A 15,983-nucleotide genomic window follows, 5' to 3' on the forward strand; every position below is an offset into this window, starting at 1 on the left:
CTGTGGCTTGTGATCTGAATAAAGGAGTCAATCACCTGATTTATATAGCAACCCCACACGGCAGGGGAATGATGAATCTAGATCAGGGGTTCTCACAATTTTTTTGGTAGCCTCAGAGTGATGGTGGTGGCCACTCTGACAATTTTTCCTAAATACTTAATTAACTTTAGGAAAAAGAAATATGCACATATACATGTCCAAATCATTGTAATTTATTTGGGATTTTTTCCCCAGACTCAATAAAAATAACATACAGTTGTCTCTATTCTTTACTAGGCCTAAACAGAATAGAAACAAATAAGGTGCTTGGTAAGTTCTTGTATTTTTTCTTATGTCTTTTGCTTTTTTTGGTTGCCCTTTTTTTTTAATTTAAAAAAGACATGTTAGTTACTAAGTCTGCTGTGAAAAGTGATATAAACAAACATACAAATACCACATTTCCCAGCAGGCTTACTCAGCCCCAGCAAGCCTGAGGACAAATTAAGCCCTGGATGGGGAGATGGATAGGGAGGCAGCAGGGGCCAGGTGCTGGGGGGGAGTGACCTTGGGGCAGAGCCCGCCACCGTACAGCCGGGAAATGGAGCCTGAAGCCCTGTGGCTGGAGCCTGCCACCCGAGGGCTGAAGCCTGCCCCCACCAGCCCTGGGAAGGTGGGGAACTTACTGGCTGCCTGCTCCTCTAGCTTGTCTTCCCCGGAGGTGGGCAGGACCCAACCATTGCTGGCGGCCTTGGGGGAGGGGGCCACTGCTTTCTCCCCCATCCCCGCCCAGGAGGCTGTGGCTGCAAGAAAATTCCCTGGTGGCTACATGCAGCCATGACGACCACATTTGAGAAACAGTCGTCTAGATACATATCTATAATATGCCAGTTAATGCATCTTGGTGCCAGTAAACAGCTCATCTCATCTTTGTCTGCAGAGGCTGTGCCAGTCCGTGCCAACACCAACATAGCTATTGGAAGGGCAACACAAGCCTATAGACTGCCATGCAGCTCAGATTTTAGTCTTCTCAATCTCCATGGCGTTCAGTCCTGACCCGTGTCACCCGCTACCAGTGAAGGCGAACGTCCCTGCCAGCTCTGCAATGAACCTCAAGCCTGACCTGTGACATCCCTGCTTCTCCAACCAGGGGCACACCTAGAATCCCCTGGGGCAGCGCAAAGGAGATAAGGAGCAATGGGAGTAGAGAAAGCCTTTCAATGGATCCACTTTCCACTCCATGGCAATTTTCTCAGATTGCCGCTTCTAAAATCAGGCAGCTCCTTGGGAAGCATTCCCCTTTCCCCCAGCCTCCTGCAGCAGCCCCTCAGGTATACAGAGCTTCATGTTCAGACAGCAGCCCACTGACCCACGCTCTCCTTCTCTGCTCTCCTGATACTCAGCTCAGTCACAGCAGCACGTGCAGCCTGGCCCCTCCCTCACAGCCTTCTGGCAAGTGAAAGAAAAGGATAAGGGACAGAAAACAAGACAACAAAAATGCTTGCAAAATAGGAAAGAGGAGAATGGAAAGAGGCCAGGGTGCCAACTGCGTAGGGGAAGGGAGACCGTATCCATGCACCACCCTATTGCAGGTGCACTCTAGTTGGGAACCACTGCTTAGTCAACATGTCTCTCTTTGACTGCAACCAATAGAGTGATTCCCTCAGCAATACCCACCTGCTATCCCAGCTACACTAAAAAGGAATGAGTGGCTCTATTTACAAGCAACATCCTCTGCTCCAGCCCCCATCAGCAAACATCTGGCTCCTAAAGGCCCAATTTCCATGATCCCTCATTCATTAGACTTCCACAGCCTGCAGAAGAAGCACCAGGCAGACAGCACGAGGTGCTGCAATCACAAGGAAGATCAGCATGTGAGCTGGGCTGGTGCAGCCTTTTCAGCTGGACCACCACCATTTCTAGTTGTACAGCTACGTGGCCTTACAGCACTGAAGACATGAGATGAGGGGAATACACCCGATAACCCTTTCTTTGCCAGAAGACAGCAGTCCTTTTGACTTTAAAGGACAGTTATATTTACAAAGCCACTTTCAGGCCAAAGGACCCCCAAGCACTATACAGGCAGCATTTCACTTTACAGTACTCACTCAGCTACTCATAGCTGAGTCTGCAGTTTTTCTAGAACACCAATTACTGTAGAAGCGTTTTAAGCTCTTGCCTGAGGGAGACTAGAGTTACTTCTTCACAGTGGACATTAATGGTCTGGAGAGTATTTGACAGACCAGTGCTCATATCACTCATGCCCACTGAGGTGCAATACAATGCATGCATCTGGACATGCATGCAGGTGACACCTGTTTGAGCCCTTCAGAAATGACCCTGATCTTAGAGATTCAATTTGTGCTCTTGCCTCCTCTCTCCACCCCGTATTCTGCCACTGCAGAATCATCATTTTCAGCACAACTTCCAGCCACAGGTTTTTGCTTTTGGCAGTACAGATAGCAGGCTAGTCCTCCAAAGGATGCGAAAGCCAAGAAGCAGTAGAGGAAGCAAAGACAGATTGCTCTGTAAATGCAGCACTAAAACTGGGTGGGAGAGGGGGGTTGGTTCCCCAACATCCACTCCAAGTTCTCACTGGATAATCTGTTGGGGGTAGGTCAATGTCTGAGAATTTCACCACGTTCCACCATTAAACTCATTGCAGTTCAGACCCTTCAAAGAACATTCTACTTTAGTTCTTTGGTTTACTCAGCATCCCTCACTGTACCCAGGGGGAATCTCAGTGCCCTGATATTGCCAGCGGGCGTCAGCCCCACCATAAAGGGGTGGCTCCATGTTCTTCAGCGTGTCCATCTCTTCATTAGTGGTCAGACAAAAAGAGTTGGTAACATCTAAACAAGCAGCTCATTTCTTCAGCTTCACACAGAGCTTCAAGCGGATGTCACACAGGAATATGTTCATCAGGTCCTCCCCGGCCTCCTGAGCAATCTTGCTGATCAGCTGGCCTCCCACACCGATCAGCATCTTCTGTACCACAAACAGAGACAGAGGATTATCACATTCACCTCCCTGACTTCTGGCAGTGCCACCTAACTGCAGGGAGAGACAGCCCAAGAGAGCAACATGGTGACTGGGGAAGAAGATAAAGAGGATGTTTCATTTCCGTGTCTCTCAACCTTTTTGATACCAGAGACCGGCTTGCTGCTTTCCTAAATTGCGTCAGGGAGATCTCAGGGACTGGTGCCAGTCCACGGACCGATCGTTGAGAAACACTGATTTGAAGCATCCCTGAACCCTGCCTATGGGGTATCTGTCACCACAGAACAGTGCAGACTCTTGCCCCGTTTGCAGAGAAACTGAAAAACCAGCTACTTGACACTGGGAGGGCCTGTACTCTCTACCTCAGACACAGACAGCATGGTCTGTGCCAAAGGGGAGATAGGTACCTCGAGTGACTGACTGGCCAACTCACACATGAGGCTGGCGCATGCTGTGCCTTCATGCTCTAGTCAGAGGGTAAGGAAGGTACAGAGTAGACCCTGTCACTGCTATGCTCCACCTAGTACATAATGGGCGGTTTGGCCTCACTCTGTCTAGACGTACCACAGGGCTACAGATATTTAATGCACTTTACACTGTGCCTGACCTGCAATTCACAGCCCACAGGACTCAGAGTCTGTACTGCAAGCCTAGTGCAGGGCGCATTAGCCTATAGCAGAGAACTGGCTAAGAAACAGGATATCTAGTATGCGCCATACAAATGTGACTGATCTCCATGGATGCATGAAGGATCCTACTCCCACACTGGGTCTGCAGACCCTCCTTTCTTCTGCTCCCAATCAGCAGACTCCCCCAGTCAGCAGCGAAAGAGCATAGAGATTCTCCAAGAATACTCACCACATGGGTCTCCTTTGGGACGAGCAGGTTCTGCAGGATGATGAGCTCCCCACTCGGCCCTTCCTCCCACATCTCCGTCTTCTGCAACATTAGGGCACAAACCCAACCACTCAGTAAACCCCTCCAAAGAGCAAAGTCCCCTGCCTCCAGGCCCCAGAGACTCCTGTTCCGCTGCCTGTCCCTCTCGTGGCCAAGCACACATGCACAACAGGCATCATGAGGGCCCTACTCCCCAGTGAAGGACTTGGGAATAATGCAGTGCCACATGCCCTCAAACATTAAACCCAAACCTTTAGAGATTACCAGGAAGGATCTCTCTCATCATATGGACACTTACGAAAAGCTGCTCTCACTGAGCTGCTTCCTACCTGAAGCACAGTGTAGGGCACTTCTTGTGGCAGATACTCCAGTAGCTTCCCCCTAATTATATCATCACAGATCTCCTGGGGGGACTGGCTTGTCAAAACCCTGCTGTGGTACTCCCATCGACCTGGCTTGGCTTGCATCAGGAGGTACTTCTGTCGACACAAAGGGCAGTTAAAGGGGACCCAAAGTCACCAGTAAAAGTCCTAGGTGGAAATAAATCAAAGATGGCACTCTTAAGTAGTCTGACATGGCACAGTTCCCTTGGTCAGATGGCACCCCATCACCAGCATACCAGGGACTCCTCAGGGAGCTGCAGACCGCAGGCCAGGAGAAAGGGGACAGGTCAGACAAATAAAGGTTGGCTATTTCCTCATACGATATGAGGCTCAAACCACAAGAGTGAGAGGGTGCAAGTCACAAGGTAGAATGAAATTATTTCAGGCTAATTTACCTTCAGCGTCTCCACTGCCTCTCCATTAATAGCTGCTAGCATGAAGATCTCCTGGAAGTGTGGCCAGCCTTTCTTGTTCTTTAAGTCTCTAGATACCTGGTGGTTTGCAATTTGTACTTTCTCTGTGCCTTCCAACATATGATTAGAGTTTGATGCCCTCATGTTACAACTGGTATCTGAGCTAGAGCCTCTCTGGACTTCGCTGGCATCCTGGAGATAACCAGACTGTTTGGAGGTATTTTCAGACAGGCAAGTTTGGATGCTTTGAAGGGGATTGTTTCTGGTGGAGTCCGAATGTATCTTAGACATAGATTTCACTTTCAGTTTCTTTCCATTTACAACTCCTTCTGTGAGCTCAGTGACCAGGTCCAGCAGAAGGGCCTTTCTCTTCAGCAGATCCACCTGAAATAGAAAGACTGATCAGGAATTTGTTCCAGATGGAACTGGGACAAATGTAACTGTCTCATGTAATAATCCAAATCTTGAGGTGAAAGAGGGATGAATCACAGATGTAAGGTCTGCACTATTGCTGCAGGCCTATGTCACCCCCTTGTAAGTTACAAGACACTGGAAACCTTCAAATAAATTGATTTCTTCTGTGGCACTTGCCAAGAGAACAACACTTAGTTTAACCTTCAATAGAGGTATAAAGGAAAGAGGCCCTGTATGTAATGCCCAAGCGCTAACTCACTGTATAAAACAGAGGACTTGGATCCCTCTCTCATTTACCTTGTTCATGACCAGGATGCTGGGAATCTGTGGGAACTGAGAAAGACACTGCAGCACCTGGAGACTCAGACGGTTCTGTGTCCAGCGTTCTGACACATCCACCAAAACCAGAACTGCCAAACAGAGAGATACATTTCAATCCCCTCGTGGCAGATATCAGTCTTTAATGCCCCTCAGCTTGTGGACTCTTTGTTCATATCACCGCCTTTCTTACTTCCACAGCAGAATGTGTACGTCTGAGTGTGCGTGTAGAGGTTCCTAATATGATAAAATAATGCACTTTTCTACATCTTCCCAGTGCCATACTAAATAATCCTCAACAACCCAGCCCAGTCCAATCATCCACACTTCCTCCTTAAGCGTTGTACAGGTATACTATACTTTTCCCCAGTTACATATGTGGAGAGTTCCTGTATGTAGTTCCCCTCCACTCTATCCCCGCACACCCAGGAGCTGCCATTGCTGCTCCACTCAGTACATGGGCACTCGGATACCAGGGCAATGGGAGCCATACAAGTACCCACCGCAGACAGATCAGGATTTGACTTGATATAGTATGAGAACTGGGTTCCCACCTAAGTCTGCATGCTTCATGCTGTCCCATGGATCATGTATCAGGGATTTCTCCAGATTATGCCTGAAAGACAAATACCTATTATGGAACTGCACATGCATCTGATCATAAACTGCCTCCTTTTCCATCCCATGGCAGAGTGGAAGAATTTCCTCTTAAAACAAAAGACAGTCCATTTCACATTCCCTTTTAGTACCCAGATAGTGCAGTGCCACCTTTTGGCCTACATCATCTCTCACTGAGAGTGCAGTGCCTGGCACAATGTGATCTCAACAAAGACTGTGGACTCTAGGTGCTACTGGATTGCTGGTAATTTTAAGGTAGTTCAGAGACAAGAACTGGGCTCAAAGACCTTCACATTCTGTGCACAACACACCTCTATCCCAAGTAAATACCCATTACACCCCTTTCAATCTGCTCTACAAGCTCCTACAACAGAACTCATGTTCTGGTCTCCTCAAACTTTGCCCAGCTGGATTTTTCATCTACCCACATTGAGAGAGATACCTTTTGGCTTTCGTGTGGCTGATGAGGCCAGGTGTGTCCAGGATGATCTAGAAAGAGAAAGCCAAACCAATAAGGATCTTCCTGTAATTACTGACAGGAAGCTAAAACTTCAGTTTGTGCAACTGAAGTAGACTGTAAGGTGTAAGCAAAATGCTATGGATCACAAATGTCTATTGCTGAGAGTTACCTTATCACATGTGGAATACCTACCAGCTGAGTGTCTTCTTCTGTGATGACCCCACAGGCATTGCATCGTGTGGTGTGCACCTTCTTCGATACTGGGAAAATCTGTAGGAAACAAGTCAGATGTGTACAACATCTAAGAAACGTAGACAAAAACAATCTGTCACCTGGTTCTCAGATGCTGCAAAGCTTTACCTTTCTGCCCAAGAGTTTATTCGAGAGGGTAGATTTCCCAGCATTTGGTGCTCCAATGATGGCAACTCTCAGAACCTTGGGGTTCTCTGGCTCATCTGGTTGGTGCACCAACAAGCTATCTTGCTCAGCTGCAGAGAGAGAAATAAGGTGTTCAAGTAAGAACACTGCAGTCACACCAGACTGCACACATTTAATGGATTAGTGCACCAAAGACTCAAAAGATATCACTGCACAAAACAAAATATTAAGTGGCTGACGAGATTAATCTTGAGAGACTACAAGAATGTACAGCCTTTAATCCCCACCTCATGGGATACCCAGCTATTTACAACTGTTGGAACATCTTTTGCAAGTCAGTCCTTCCAAGGCTGTTTTCCAACTTTCCGCTATGCCCTCTTTAGAGGCTGCCTCTATTGCTATTGTTCACCACCTCCCTAGAAAAATCATGCAGGCAGCTGAGTTTACCTTTGCAGTAAGACACCGATGGTGGATGTTGACCCAGTGCACATTCTGTCTTCTCTCTGGAAATTCCTAGGATGGTATCCAGGGCAGAAATGTTTCCATAAAAGCAAGCAGGGAATATGTTGACCCTCTGGGCTCTGTTCTCCAGGAAACAGGCACCACTGACTGAAAAACCAACACAGCAATACCAACTTAAACCTGCTGCATGCTGGACCGAAAATGCTACAAGAAATTCTAAGCAAGATGGCCTCAAAACACAGCTGAGAAATTAGATTTTACCAATATGGGTTCCTCAATCCCACTAACAGCTTATGGTTCTTTCAGGTTACAGTTGGGATGGTAATGACAAGGGCACACACACTACATAACCAGAGAATTCCATAATCAAGGCTCCTAAACCATTAGTATGAACTATGTACGAAGGATTAATCACATTAGAAGAGATATTAGCAAACACTCTCATGCAGTGTGGCTGAAGCCCCTACCTGTAATTCTCCCCAGCCTCCCTCCTTGCTGCCCATTACACTTAGAAAGCCTTCTCATGTGCCAGTTCACACAGCTTCCACAATGAAAAGGGGTCAGCACCATTTCCCAGCATTCATTTAGGGAATTGTGTCTGAATTGTATTGTCCATATCTAGCAGCCTCTTCAGCAACCTGTGCAGAGAGAAATTTTACCAGTTCTCCCACCTTTGGTGCTAACAATGGAACCACAAGTGCAGACTGGGCACATGCATTTTTACCACCAAGTCACTAAGGTCAGCAATGAGCAAGTTCAGATAAACATGATGAGAAAGGCATCTGAGCTGAGTCTACACTAGTACTTCTGTCATTGCTCCAAAGCTGTCAGACTGCTAAGAATTCTCACTTTCTACAAGAAGCTTCGGGGCCGGTAACATGTCCTTTATGCCTGTACATTGATATTTACTATTTGTATCATGCTAGCACCTAGGAACCTCAGTCATGGACCAGGACCCCACTGTGCAAGCTGCGGTAAAAACACACAACAAGAAGATGGAACCGACCCAAAGAGCTTACAATCCAAGTAGAAGACAAAAAACAAGAGATGGACAAGTGCAAAGAAACAATGAGATGATATTAGTCAGCAAGACACACTGGTTTCACACCAGTGGCCCAGTCACTATCAAGTTTTTGTAAACATCACAGCAAAGGAAGAATTCAAAGGAGGCTAATGAGATGGCTTTGCAGATGTTTATTGGGAGCTCCTGACAAATGTGGGGGGTGGCAAGGGAGAAAGCGCAAAGGGGCTTGTTTGGGAGATGGAGGCTGGCTTTATGGGCTGACTTGAGGTGGGTCGTACAAAGCTAAATAGTGACTGCACTCAATACCAAAAGAAAAAGAAAGTGCTGAACAATGACTCCTAAGCACTATTGAACTCTCACGGCGATAGCAGGAAGAAGAGCTGGTTGTGCTCCTTTTGCCAGGAAACTGAAACACGGGTGCTATAACGGATGTCAGGGTACAGTGAGTAACCATAGTGGAGAGTTTCTCAACATGCGACCTAACCATTACAAGGCAGAAACTCTTATTTGAGCAACTGTATACGGAGCTTTCCTCTACACTGGCCAGTTACAGCACCCCCACCCCCAGACCCATCCCACTGGTCTGTTGCTCTCCAGGTCTGGGGAGAGCTCCCTGATCAGAAGACGGGGGCTGAGCACTGCAGGGAGTAGGGAGGTTGGCTCCTGGTGGCCGAGGCTGGCAGTCTGGGGTGTTGACCAGCGTCTGAGTGGCGGCAGCAGAGCACCGGGGACAGCTCCAAACACGCAGACCAGAGCCCTGTAACCAGTGCTGCACTGTGGGTAGCTATCCCACAGTTCCCGCAGTCTCCGCTGCCCATTGGAATTCTGGGTTGAGATCCCAATGCCTGATGGGGCTAAAACATTGTCGCGGGTGGTTCTGGGTACATATCGTCAGGCCCCCGTTCCCTCCCTCCCTCCGTGAAAGCAAGGGCAGACAATCGTTTCGCGCCTTTTTTCCTGAGTTACCTGTGCAGACGCCATACCACTGCAAGCATGGAGCCCGCTCAGCTCACTGTCACCGTATGTCTCCTGGGTGCTGGCAGACGCTGTACTGCATTGCTACACAGCAACAGCAACCCATTGCCTTGTGGCAGCAGACGGTGCAATAGGACTGGTAGCCGTCATCGTCATGTCCGAGGTGCTCCTGGTCACCTGTGTGAGGTCGATCAGGAGCGCCTGGGCAGACATGGGCGCAGGGACTAAATTTGGAGTGACTTGATCACGTCATTTTCTTTAGTCCTGCAGTCAGTCCTATTGAACCATCTTATGGTGAGCAGGCAGGTGATACGGATTGCTAGCAGTCCTATTGTACCATCTTCTGCCGAGCAGCCATGAGATGTGGATGGCATGCAGTAAAAGATAGATGGAGTGTATCAAAACAAGAAATAGACCAGATTTGTTTTGTACTCATTTGCAAACCCCTCCCCGCCCCCATCTAGGGGACTCATTCCTCTAGGTCACACTGCAGTCACTCACAGAGAAGGTGCAGCGAGGTAGATCTAGCCATGTATCAATCAGAGGCCAGGCTAACCTCCTTGTTCCAATAAGAACAATAACTTAGGTGCACCATTTCTTATTGGAACCTTCCGTGAAGCCCTGCCTGAAATACTCCTTGACGTAAAGCCACCCCCTTTGTTGATTTTAGCTCCCTGTAAGCCAACCCTGTAAGCCGTGTCGTCAGTAGCCCCTCCCTGCGACAGAGCAACGGCAAACAATCGTGCATCTGAGTTGAGAGTGCTGTCCAGAGCAGTCACAATGGAGCACTCTGGGATAGCTCCCGGAGGCCAATACTGTCGAATTGTGTCTACAGTACCCCAAATCCGACCTGTCAAGGCCGATTTAAGCGCTAATCCACTTGTCAGGGGTGGAGTAAGGAAATCGATTTTAAGAGCCCTTTAAGTCGAAATAAAGGGCTTCATCGTGTGGACGGGTGCAGGTTTACATCAATTTAACGCTGCTAAATTCGACCTAAAGTCCTAGTGTAGACCAGAGCTAAGTGAACCAGAACCAGCCCAATGGGGCCTTCCAAAGCTTCACGGCCCCCCCAACCTGGCCCCGCCCCCCCGGCTCCCCTCCCCCGCCCGGCCCCAGGCCCAGCTTCCCTCCCCCACAACGCGGCCCGGCCCCGCTCCCCGGCTCCCCTCCCAGGCCATGCCAGGCCCCCCCCAACCCGGCTCCCCTCCCCCGCCCGGCCCCAGGCCCGGCTTCCCTCCCCCACAACCCGGCCCGGGCCCCGCCCCCCGGCTCCCCTCTCCCGCCAGGCCCCCACCCCCCAACCCGGCTCCCCTCCCCCGCCCGGCCCCAGGCCCGGCTTCCCTCCCCCACAACGCGGCCCGGCCCCGCCCCCCCTCTCCCGCCAGGCCCCCACCCCCCAACCCGGCTCCCCTCCCCCGCCCGGCCCCAGGCCCGGCTTCCCTCCCCCACAACGCGGCCCGGCCCCGCCCCCCGGCTCCCCTCTCCCGCCAGGCCCCCACCCCCCAACCCGGCTCCCCTCCCCCGCCCGGCCCCAGGCCCGGCTTCCCTCCCCCACAACGCGGCCCGGCCCCGCCCCCCCTCTCCCGCCAGGCCCCCACCCCCCAACCCGGCTCCCCTCCCCCGCCCGGCCCCAGGCCCGGCTTCCCTCCCCCACAACGCGGCCCGGCCCCGCCCCCCGGCTCCCCTCTCCCGCCAGGCCCCCACCCCCCAACCCGGCTCCCCTCCCCCGCCCGGCCCCAGGCCCAGCTTCCCTCCCCCACAACGCGGCCCGGCCCCGCCCCCCGGCTCCCCTCCCCCGCCAGGCCCCCCCAACCCGGCCCCAGGCCCGGCTTCCCTCCCCCACAACCCGGCCCGGGCCCCGCGGCTCCCCTCTCCCGCCAGGCCCCCACCCCCCAACCCGGCTCCCCTCCCCCGCCCGGCCCCAGGCCCAGCTTCCCTCCCCCACAACGCGGCCCGGCCCCGCCCCCCGGCTCCCCTCTCCCGCCAGGCCCCCACCCCCCAACCCGGCTCCCCTCCCCCGCCCGGCCCCAGGCCCGGCTTCCCTCCCCCACAACGCGGCCCGGCCCCGCCCCCCGGCTCCCCTCCCCCGCCAGGCCCCCCCAACCCGGCCCCAGGCCCGGCTTCCCTCCCCCACAACCCGGCCCGGGCCCCGCCCCGCGGCTCCCCTCTCCCGCCAGGCCCCCACCCCCCAACCCGGCTCCCCTCCCCCGCCCGGCCCCAGGCCCAGCTTCCCTCCCCCACAACGCGGCCCGGCCCCGCCCCCCGGCTCCCCTCTCCCGCCAGGCCCCCACCCCCCAACCCGGCTCCCCTCCCCCGCCCGGCCCCAGGCCCGGCTTCCCTCCCCCACAACCCGGCCCGGGCCCCGCCCCGCGGCTCTCTCACCTGTGCGGGCCCGGCCCGACCTCCCGGCCCGCAGCGCCCAGCGCAGAGCGCGGCCCACGGCGGCCATGACACGCCCAGGCCTCAGCAGCTACAAGCCCCGCCGCCTCGCGCCCCAGGCGCCGCCATCTTCACCCGCCGCGGGGCATTGTGGGAGCGGGCGCGGCGGGCTCGCCCCATTGGCTGGGAGCACATCGAGGGGCGGGGCCCCAGCGTGGGGGCGGGGCAGCCCAGACACAGTCTGCGCCGGGCCGGGCGGGGCGCCCTCTGCTGGGGGACAGCCACTCGCTCGCCAGAGCCCCCCGGGGCCCCGGAACCCCCTACAGCCTGCCCTCAGCCCCCCCCGGGCCTGGCAACCCCCTACAGCCCCCCCGCAATCCCATCAGCCCCCCCCGGGCCTGGCAACCCCCTACAGCCCCCCCGGGTCCCCTACAGCCCCCCGCAATCCCCTACAGCCCCCCCCCGGCCTGGCAACCCCCTACAGCCCCCCCGCAATCCCCTCAGCCCCCCCCAGCCTCCTACAGCCCCCCGCAATCCCCTACAGCCCCCCCAGGCCTGGCAACCCCCTACAGCCCCCCCGCAATCCCCTCAGCCCCCCCCGGGCCCCCTACAGCCCCCCCGGGCCTGGCAACCCCCTACAGCCCCCCCGCAATCCCATCAGCCCCCCCGGGTCCCCTACAGCCCCCCCGCAATCCCATCAGCCCCCCCCCGGGCCTGGCAACCCCCTACAGCCCCCCCGCAATCCCCTCAGCCCCCCCCCAGCCTCCTACAGCCCCCCGCAATCCCCTACAGCCCCCCCAGGCCTGGCAACCCCCTACAGCCCCCCCGCAATCCCCTCAGCCCCCCCCGGGCCCCCTACAGCCCCCCCGCAATCCCCTCAGCCCCCCCCGGGCCTGGCAACCCCCTACAGCCCCCCCGCAATCCCATCAGCCCCCCCGGGTCCCCTACAGCCCCCCCGCAATCCCATCAGCCCCCCCCCGGGCCTGGCAACCCCCTACAGCCCCCCCGCAATCCCCTCAGCCCCCCCCAGCCTCCTACAGCCCCCCGCAATCCCCTACAGCCCCCCCAGGCCTGGCAACCCCCTACAGCCCCCCCGCAATCCCCTCAGCCCCCCCCGGGCCCCCTACAGCCCCCCCGCAATCCCCTCAGCCCCCCCCGGGCCTGGCAACCCCCTACAGCCCCCTCGCAATCCCCTCAGCCCCCCCGGGCCCCCTACAGCCCCCCTGGGCCTGGCAACCCCCTACAGCCCCCCCGCAATCCCCTCAGCCCCCCCGGCCTCCACAGCCCCCCCGCAATGCCCTCAGCCCCCCCCCGGGCCTGGCAACCCCCTCATCGCCCTGGGCCCCCTCCAGCCCCCCACAATCCCCTACAGCCCCCCCCGGGCCTGGCAACCCCCTACAGCCCCCCCGCAATCCCATCAGCCCCCCCCGGGCCTGGCAACCCCCTACAGCCCCCCCGCAATCCCCTCAGCCCCCCCGGCCTCCACAGCCCCCCCACAATCCCCTACAGCCCCCCCGGCCTCCACAGCCCCCCCGCAATCCCATCAGCCCCCCCGGGCCCCCTACAGCCCCCCGCAATCCCCTACAGCCCCCCCCGGGCCTGGCAACCCCCTACAGCCCCCCCGCAATCCCCTACAGCCCCTCCCCGAGCCTGGCAACCCCCTACAGCCCCCCCGCAATCCCCTCAGCCCTCCCCCGGCCTCCACAGCCCCCCCGCAATCCCCTCAGCCCCCCCCCCCGGGCCTGGCAACCTCCTCAGCGCCCTGGGCCCCCTCCAGTCCCCCACAATCCCCTACAGCCCCCCCCGGGCCTGGCAACCCCCTACAGCCCCCCCGCAATCCCCTCAGCCCCCCCGGGTCCCCTACAGCCCCCCCGCAATCCCATCAGCCCCCCCCCCGGGCCTGGCAACCTCCTCAGTGCCCTGGGCCCGCTCCAGCCCCCCACAATCCCCTACAGCCCCCCCCCGGGCCTGGCAACCCCTACAGCCCCCCCGGCCTCCACAGCCCCCCTGGGCCCCCTACAGCCCCCCGCAATCGCCTCAGCCCTCCCCCGGGCCTGGCAACCCCCTACAGCCCCCCCGCAATCCCCTCAGCCCCCCCGGCCTCCACAGCCCCCCCGCAATCCCCTCAGCCCCTCCCCCCCCTCCGGGCCTGGCAACCTCCTCATCGCCACGGACCCCCTCCAGCCCCCCGCAATCCTCTACAGCCCCCCCCCAGGCCTGGCAACCCCCTACAGCCCCCCCGCAATCCCCTCAGCCCCCGCCCCCTGGGCCTGGCAACCCCCTCAGTGCTCCGGGCCCCCTCTAGCCCCCCGCAATCCCCTCAGCCCCCCCAGCCTCCACAGCCCCCTCGGCCTCCTACAGCCCTCCCGCAACCCCCTCAGCACCCCCGGCCTCCACAGCCCCCCCCCACAATGCCCTCAGCCCCCCCCCGGGCCTGGCATCCCCCTCAGCGCCCCGGACCCCCTCCAGCCCCCCGCAATCCCCTCAGCCCCCCCAGGCCCTCTACAGCCCCCTGCAATCGCCTCAGCCCCCCGGGCCTGGTAACCCCCTCAGCGCCCTGGGTGCCCTCCAGCCCCCCACAATCCCCTACAGCCCCCCACAATCCCCTTAGCCCCCCCTGGGCCTGGCAACCCCCTACAGCCCCCCCCCCGCAATCCCCTCAGCCCCCCGGCCTCCACAGCCCCCTCTGCAATCGCCTCAGGCCCCCCGGCCTCCAGTGCCCCGCAGTCCCCTCAGCCCCGGGGCCCCCTACACCCCCCACCCCCAGCACCCCGCAATCCCCTCAGCCCCCCCGGGCCCTACAGCCCCCTACCCCCAGGGTACGGCAATCCTCTCAGCCCCTGGGCCCCCTACACACCCCACCCCCAGCACCCTGCAATTCCCTCAGCCCCCCCGGCCTCCACAGCCCCCCGGGTCCCCTACAGCCCCCCCGCAATCCCCTCAGCCCCCCCGACTTCCACAGCCCCCCCGGGCCCCCTACAGCCCCTGGGCCCCCTTATACCTCCCACCCCCAGGGCCCCGCAATCCCCTCAGCCCCCCCGGCCCCCACAGCCCCCCACCCCTCAGGATTCGGCAATCCCCTCAGCCCCCAGCCCCTACAGTCCCCCACCCCCCAGTGCCCCGCAATCCCCACAGCTCCCCCAGCTTCCTACTGCCCCCATGGGCCCCCTACAGCCCCCACACCCCTGCAGTCCCCCAGTTCCCCTCCAGTGCCCCCTGACCTCCCCCCAGCCCCCACCTCAGCTCCTGCAGTCCCAAGCCCCTGGCAATAGGTGGACCCACTGATGCTTCCCCAGCACACGCACCCCACTGCTGTGTTGCTGTTTGCATTGCAGTACAGTAGCCCCTGGCCCTGGGATGCTAACCTTCCCCCAGCCCCCTACTGCTCCCCAGCTCCCCCCACCACCCCAGCATCCCCACCTCTGCCCTGCAGGGCCCTAAACTCTCTCTGCAAGACCAGCGTTGATACAAGCCCAGCCTAGAATGGCCCAGGCAAGGGCTTGGCAGGCCCAGCGGGCTGCTGACCCACCTGCCCCCTTACCCACCTGACATAGCATTGTTTGTGTCTGGCCAAGGACTGGTTGCCATGTGCTGGCCTGCTCCTGCCCCACTGGCGTGATTTACTGCCAGCTTGCTCAGCACCAGCTTGAAGAACAGGGCCCCTGCCACCCAGGCACTCCAGACAGCCAGCGTGGGGTGGGCAGCAGGTGACAGCGTCCCCTGGGATCCCATCGCCTTTCTTTATTGAGAGAGCGGCTCTCTGTGAAGGTAGAGCCCAGCAGAGGGGTTTGGCCATCTCTCACCCCTGCAATCCTGCTCAGCCTCACAACCTGCCCTGCACGGAGCGGGGGAGATAGTCCTCCCATCTGGGTGCAGATGAAGGCACGGAGAGGTGAGTGAGGTACCCAAAACCCCAGAGGAAGCGGGTACCGAGCAGCGTGAGGACACAAGAGCCCCTGCCTGGCGGCCGTCAAGCTGAGGACACGCAATGGGACACTGGAGTAAGGAACGAGAAGGCCAGGAACGGAAGAGCAGGGGGGCTGGATGGCAGGCGCGGGGTGCTAGCCACCCTCTCCTTTTCTACCACCCTCTCCTTCCCCCCCTTGAGCAGCTCAATTAATTGCCTGAATTGCTGGTTCTCGCAGCAGGCTTGTAGCCAGCACCACGGCAGACAGGGACGCTGGGTGCAGGTTCTAGGAGGGCAGAACAGAGCTCCTGGGGCAGGTTTCTCCTGGTCTGCTTGTTCCCACTCCCTGCCCCTCACCCCGCAAGGGGCACAGGCAGCA

At 57.7% G+C, this 15,983-nt stretch overlaps 1 protein-coding gene across 2 annotated transcripts; it reads right to left on the minus strand.

Moving 5' to 3' along the window:
* Positions 1-190: 190 nt before the first annotated feature.
* On the minus strand, positions 191-11,860 carry ERAL1 (Era like 12S mitochondrial rRNA chaperone 1). 2 transcript variants are annotated; one of them, XM_073315926.1, is made up of 11 exons: positions 11,701-11,860; positions 7,305-7,466; positions 6,840-6,967; positions 6,672-6,749; positions 6,462-6,508; positions 5,956-6,017; positions 5,381-5,493; positions 4,652-5,053; positions 4,203-4,352; positions 3,835-3,915; positions 191-2,964 (listed from the first exon to the last, which is right to left on the minus strand). In XM_073315926.1, exons 1-11 carry the CDS (start codon positions 11,765-11,767, stop codon positions 2,842-2,844), a joined length of 1,413 nt encoding a protein of 470 aa, XP_073172027.1. In that variant the 5' UTR covers positions 11,768-11,860; the 3' UTR covers positions 191-2,841. The 2 variants fall into 2 exon arrangements, with proteins under 2 accessions (XP_073172027.1, XP_073172028.1); XM_073315927.1 differs by lacking the exon at positions 4,203-4,352.
* Between the last annotated feature and the right edge of the window lie 4,123 nt (positions 11,861-15,983).

Source organism: Lepidochelys kempii, chromosome 17 (assembly GCF_965140265.1).
Source record: "Lepidochelys kempii isolate rLepKem1 chromosome 17, rLepKem1.hap2, whole genome shotgun sequence".
Classification (NCBI taxonomy): domain Eukaryota; kingdom Metazoa; phylum Chordata; order Testudines; family Cheloniidae; genus Lepidochelys; species Lepidochelys kempii.